At 31.4% G+C, this 7007-nt stretch overlaps 1 protein-coding gene across 1 annotated transcript; it reads left to right on the plus strand.

Moving 5' to 3' along the window:
* Positions 1–2079: 2079 nt before the first annotated feature.
* On the plus strand, positions 2080–3478 carry LOC118071042 (uncharacterized). Its single transcript, XM_035089995.1, has 4 exons — positions 2080–2250; positions 2485–2758; positions 2838–2977; positions 3125–3478. The coding sequence occupies exons 2-4, from the start codon at positions 2497–2499 to the stop codon at positions 3476–3478; spliced, it is 756 nt and encodes a 251-aa protein (XP_034945886.1). The 5' UTR covers positions 2080–2250; positions 2485–2496.
* The last annotated feature ends 3529 nt before the right edge of the window (positions 3479–7007 follow it).

Here is a 7007-nt window from a genome sequence, read left to right on the forward strand (position 1 = left end):
CGAATGTAACGACTGAAACCATTTGAAAATTAATTTGTTTTAATTACAGGTAATGGATCTGATCAATCTAAAGAATGAGAGTTAAACGAGAGGAGAAACAGAAGTTAATGAGACGACCAATTGCCAAAGCAAGGAACCAAAAGACTGAATCTGTTCCTATAACTGGATTTAAGTTTGTTATTGTTAAAAAGTTCATATATATTTGTAAACATATCATATTTTGTATTTGAGATTTGAGACTTGACGCAAATATGTGAAGACGGGAGGGAGTGTTGGAAATCAGCGTCTCCGACATATTTGAGTGTATAGGGCCTGTACGAGTGTTCGGCCCTAATCGGTTTCCCCCGTAGCCTTTCGGCTAACGTCTCTCGTCGTGCTCTTCACTTGATTCAAGTTGGTCGTCTATTACGGTTCAATAATATATTCATTGATAAATAAAGTTCTAATTTCTAATTAAACTAAGTCTTATTATTATTGTTTAAATCCTCATAACCTCTAACATATAACAATTTTGAGTAGTTTCTATGCTACATAGGTGTATTTTCTGCTTTTTTATTACTCTGCCAAGCCAGTTTTTTATTTTTCTGAAATAGAAAAAGTTCAATAAAATAATGTCTTATGAAAATAGTGAAAAATATGATATTGCAATTAGACATTATTTGAAGCCAACCACAAAATTTGTAACAATTTTAGGTAGTTCCTATGCTACATATGTGTATTTTCTGCTTTTTTATTACTTTGCCAAGCCAGTTTTTTATTTTTCTGAAATAGAAAAAAGTTCAATAAAATAATGTCTTATGAAAATAGTGAAAAATATGATATTGCAATAAGACATTATTTAAAGCCAACCACAAAATTTATAACAATTTTAGGTAGTTCCTATGCTACATAGGTGTATTTTCTGCTCTTTTATTACTTTGCCAAGCCAGTTTTTTATTTTTCTGAAATAGAAAAAAGTATAATAAAATAATGTCTTATGAAAATAGTGAAAAATATGATATTTCAATAAGACATTATTTAAAGCCAACCACAAAATTTATAACAATTTTAGGTAGTTCCTATGCTACATAGGTGTATTTTCTGCTCTTTTATTACTTTGCCAAGCCAGTTTTTTATTTTTCTGAAATAGAAAAAGTTCAACAAAATAATGTCTTATGAAAATAGTGAAAAATATGATATTTCAATAAGACATTATTTAAAGCCACCCACAAAATTTATAACAATTTTGGATGTTTATTATAATTGTTTTTTTTTTCAATCATCTCGAACATCATTTCATCCATGATTCCAAATGAAATCTATTAAAATCGATATGCAACATGCGGGAAACACTTTTCACTTTTTTTAATCATATTCTTTTGTTGTTATTATTCGACAAACACTTATTTTTCATTGATCATTTAAAACTTTTCTTTACCAATAATTCCTAAAAAAGTTTATTCAAATCGATATACAACACGCGGGAAACATTTTTCATTATTCAGAACATAGATGTCTCTTGGTTAGGCAAGAGAGAAGGAAATATCACGAGGTTAACGTGAAAGAGAGTGATAACAATACGTAACGCAAGAAAGAGGGCACTGTAGGGAGCCCAATGTGAAAGAAAGTGACAAAAGACACATTCAGTAAGAGAGAACACATGATAGAGCGCTCGATTAAGTAAAGTGAAACAGCGAGCGAAAAAATCTTGAATAGCAGAAATATCGCTGTTAGGGGCGTGGCTTATTTATAACTCCGTTAATAATTAATAAAAAATTCTCTTTTAACGTTTAATTGGAAGCTCATGATATAAGATAACTACCTATTAAATATGAAATCATAATATGTAACAATTATAAAGATATTTGCATATAAAGATGCGTTGATGACGTCACACAAAATTTTTCGTGTATAGAGTAGTCGGTAGCCTCGGCGCTCATGGGGGAAAGAGCGCGCTAGTGAGAAAGAGAGAGAGAGGAAAAAGGTGAATGTGCACTTGGCGCCGAGTATCTACCGCTACTCTAGATCGATGTGGCGATGTTACATTACACGAACATTGGGCGTATGCAACGAATGTTACCTGAAATTAGTTAGGGCGAGTTTCACCACATAGCAGACTGCTATTGTGTACCAACTTAAAATTTCAAAAATGAAAGAAATTACCATTTGTGCCATCTGGCGAGTTCTGGTGAAGTAACTTATGTTCTTGGAAAGAAATTTCAATATGGTTGACCGGCAAAAGTGATTGTAAACAAGAATAAGACTGAATAGGTAAATTTTACTCCTTATAACTTTTCTTTCACTTATTTTACAATAAATATTAGTAAGTATTATTACTGAATCATGTATTAGCTAGAAAATCGTTTATTGAACAAATGTAAATAAATAGTAGCAATTGTTATTAGCATAGAAATTGAAAGAAGTAAGGTTAAAGGCTCATTTATGTTCATACATTTGAATCAATGGAAATGAATGATTCATTTTAATAATGTAATTTCATTCTAGATTATTATTGAAATGTCACAAAAACATTATTCCGTTGATGACAAACTAATACTAATTGATTTGGTAAAGCAACATTCAAAAGTGGTGGAGAATAAGAGAACTGATGCAGTCGGAAATCTCGAAAAAGATGAAGCATGGAGTGTCATAACGGAGACATTCAACAAGAAAGTTGTATTCAAACGAAATACTGCATCCTTGCGAAACTGCTGGCAGCATATAAAACAATGTGCTCGAAAAAATGCAGCACAATCTAAGCAACAAACACGTGCTACAGGTAACCTAATAATAAATAAAATCAATAATAATTCGAATCCAGACTTACTATCAATTATCATTAATACTAATTTTTACAGGTGGAGGTGTTAATACAGGTCAAATGAGTGTAATTGATATGGCAGCATTGGAAATAATTCATCCATTCTCTGTAGAAGGCCTACAGAATATATTCGATAGTGATGCTGAAAATGAATGTCCTAACAAAGTAGTGTTTGATGTAAGTTGAATTATTTCATTTTATTCTAGAATTTTTAGATCTTAATACATGCATTAATTTTTATTGAGTTTTCATAGATTTTTAGTTATTAATTGTGACACAAAATGATAATTTAAATAAGAAACATTTAGTTATTATTTTTTACAGCATTTACTTCAAACAAAAAAAATAGAAAAATGGAACAAATGGGACCCGAAGAAGTTAAAAGCATCATTGAGTGCTCCTTTACGTAATGCCGTCAGTAATGTTTCACAGCCAATTCCTAGTACATCCACGGGCATTACTAATGCATCAAGACAAAAGTGGTCTGCAACCGAATTAACGTCTCTTAAAGTAGAAGCTTTTCAATTACTTAAAAAAAGTTTAACTGAAAACCAAGCATTAGAAAAAGAATATCTAAAAACAAAGTTAGCGCGAGAAAATCTCGAACTGGAAATTCTAAAAGCTAAATGTTTTGGTTTGAATAAAATGAAAAAGAACAATATTTTCTACTTAAAATAGTTTTTGTTATATACATTAATTAATTAATTATCCTTTATTTATATTTTTAATCAAATCCAACATATTAATATACTCCTTATCACTGATTTTTCCATTTTGGTTTGGTTGAGGGTACGATAGATTATCGTTTTCTGCTTCTACCAACAGAACGGGATTAATTGGTATCCGTGCCGATTCTATCATGTTGTGAAGCACACAACATGTTGCAACAATATCTGGCACAAAGGAATGATGGATGTCAACACTTTTAGATAGTACTCTCTAACGTGCCTTCAATCTTCCAAATGCTATCTCAACGTTGACTCTTGCACGACTTAACTATGAATTGAACGTCAATTCCGCGGTCGTTAACCTTCGTTGTTGCGTGTATCCCTTTATTAGCCATAGAAGCAGTGGATATGCAAGATCACCGATTAAAAAAACGGTATGTTGCAGCGCCGTGGATCACTATTATCTACTGGAATCCTTAATTCTTTTCTTGTCTATAAAGTGCACATATATGTTAATCTTTATAACTATTAGCTCAATTGAGTCATCAGCTACAATATCAAAAATCTACTAACTTGGCAACATCCAGGTGCTTCGATATTTATATTGCGAAATCTGTCAAAAATAGAAATTTTTTCACTAATCTTTCCATCATGAAACTATACTTAATCAATAGGCAAGCTTTTAAATGATTCATTTACGCTTCTTTGTGCTCTACTGAATATTGCAAAATGAATTATCAACAACTATCAGACTGCGTTGATAATAAAAATAATCATTCAATACTGTAGCTACGACGTTCGGCATAAGTTGTATCTACGCAAAGCTCGGGTATTTTTTTATATTTGTCTATAATGGTAGACCGAGTTATTTATTGTCCCTAACTATTCTCAATGCTCTACGAATATTTCTAAACAATTAAATGACGGCTATTAGACTGCATTGATAATAAAGAAGATTATAGAAGACTGTAGCTACGACGTTGAGCATCAGTTAGGCTGTCGCGTAGCTTGAGAATTTTTTTTTTAATTGTTCGTCATGGTAGACCGAGTTAATTATGGTCCCCAACTCTCCTTAATGCCCTACTAAATATCTCTAAACAATTAAATAACAGCTATCTGACTGCATTAATAATAAAAAAGATTATTAAAGACTGTAGCCACGACGTTTAGCATCAGTTAGGTCTATGCGAAGGTTGCAAATATTTACATTTGATCTGTGATGTCGAACCGAGTGAATTTTCGCCTTTATCTCACCCTAATGCTGTTTTCAACATATCAAACTAAGATTTCATTACATATGTTCATTGTTTTAAGGAGAAATACAAAAAATAGTAATTTTGGGTACATTTATTTTTTAGTTTGTAATTTGTAGTTATTTTGTTCGTTCAATTATGTCATATTTCTGCCATCTAGTGGATTATCTGAGTGATTTATTTTTTGAGGCCGTGATTCTACAAGATTTGAAAAACAGGTTTCTTTTTTCTTCCGCCAACATTCGATTCCAGTGGAAACGGTATATTTTCATTACAACTTGTTACGTCCTGACGAACTTCACTTAGATTTTAAGTACAGAAAATAAAAATACTATTACATCTACAACTTTAAACAGATAGGTAACAACCACCACCAAGTCCAACGCACATGTACGTGCAGCAGGCGAAAGCTAATGCGCACGCGCTTGGACTTAGTGTCTAGCAATTTAATCTTATAATTTTAAGTATAATCGAATTGATTCCCTGACAACCCAGGGATCTTTTTAATAAAAATTAATCATGCCATTAAGGTAGAATTTATTGTTTTTATAAAATTTTTACGCAATCTGTAGTTTTTAAATAAAATAGGATTGAGGTTGCCACGCGGCAAGGTCACCCGTCATCGCTAGCGCGGTGGGATGGACGGGGGCCGGCAGAGTGGGGCGCACGGCTAACAATACCTTCTCGCGTTTATGCTCTCCTAATACCTCATGAAGAGGAAAGCGACTTTAAGGCTGGGCTGAAGTCAGAAAGGCGACTGATTCCCCCTATCCAAATACATGGGATCGGGATATTTCTAATTTCTTCGCCAATTTACGATTATTTCTATAAAATTAGGTACCAAATTACAGAGGAATTAATGCCGGACTGACGTAAATGACAATTTTTTGTATATAGTGAAAATTTTTATTGAAAAAATTAGAAAGAATAATGAACAAATTATGAATTGACTTGCCGCGCTTAAATTTCAAGATGGCGGCCACATCATTCAGATGAAAAATCACTAATTATTCTATTTTTATACGTTTTTCGCCCAAAATTCGTGTTTGCGTCAGTCCTTGCCACCTGTCTGAATGTCAAAAAAATCAATTCATAGTATAAAATTGAATAATTTAGAAATAATTAGAAATATTGTATTCCAGATTATATTCTCCGGAAAATTAGTTTGAAAAAATTCTGATAGGTGACAGCATTATGCTCGCAGATGACCTCAGTCATCTATATTGAAAAAATGCTCAATCCGTATCCAGAACTGATGGTGCCCTGCATTTTGGTGAGTAATTTGTGTATGAGTGTGTACGGGTAATATATGTATGTGATGTAAACATAGTGTATCGCTTTACAATGCCTTATACTTTGATGACTATTGCAGTTAGAATAAATGAAAATGATGATACTCATTTAACATTAATTAATATAATACCTGCAAATAACTTCAAATACATATATTCATCCATTATTATCATTTTTATTAGGTATAAATGTTAATAAGGAAGCTCAATTCCAAGTCGGCGTATCCAAGCATGTAGTATAAAAACAAACACCAATAAACTCAATATCGAGATTATGCTGGATATGAGGTTAGAGCGTCAGAGTTCTATTTTCAGTATCATTCATAATCAATATATAATATTTATATAAATATGACAGTTTTAGCGTTTACAGATAAAGCAAACGTTCTATAATAGTAAAGTTTTTTTTTGTATATTTTGATTTTATGTTCAAATTATTGATTCATAAAGAGATATTAATTTCATTAGTTAAGTGGAGTTATAATATTTTTTTATGACATATAGTACTTTAAAACTAATCTGACTCATAGTTGTTCAGTATCTTTCCTAGTTAATACATAATATTATTATAAACATAGTTGTTTTAATGCTTGATTTGATTATTAAAAAATAAAAGAAAACAATAATTATTTAGATACTTAATTTCAAAGTGTTTTTTACTTTAATATTGTTTACAAGAAATGTTCCATTGTTTTGCTTGTGGGCTTTGTATGGAGAGTGATACCATACTCATTGATCATGTTGGAAAATTTCATCTAAATTTATCTGCATATCGTTGTACAGAATAGAATTGTGATCGAACTTATTCTTTATCCAATAGTTATTTTAGTCATCGAAAAAGAGAACATGGTGTCAACACTAATGGTAAAACTCTCAATAATCAAATATCAATTGATAAAGTTGATCACTTTCATGATACTGATCATGAAATTAATGTCACCAACTCGCCAAATGTATCAGCTTCTAATAATTTAGATGAAAAAGTTAATGAAGA

The sequence above is a fragment of the Chelonus insularis genome, unplaced genomic scaffold, assembly GCF_013357705.1.
Source record: "Chelonus insularis isolate UGA/USDA-ARS -01 unplaced genomic scaffold, ASM1335770v1 contig_71_pilon, whole genome shotgun sequence".
Lineage (NCBI taxonomy): Eukaryota > Metazoa > Arthropoda > Insecta > Hymenoptera > Braconidae > Chelonus > Chelonus insularis.

Coding starts and splice junctions, on each gene's coding strand:
- LOC118071042 (XM_035089995.1), top strand. CDS start 2,497: ATGTCACAAAAACATTATTCCGTTGATGACAAACTAATACTAATTGAT. Junction 2,759..2,837: donor GCAACAAACACGTGCTACAG/GTAACCTAATAA, acceptor TAATTTTTACAG/GTGGAGGTGTTAATACAGGT. Junction 2,978..3,124: donor CTAACAAAGTAGTGTTTGAT/GTAAGTTGAATT, acceptor TATTTTTTACAG/CATTTACTTCAAACAAAAAA.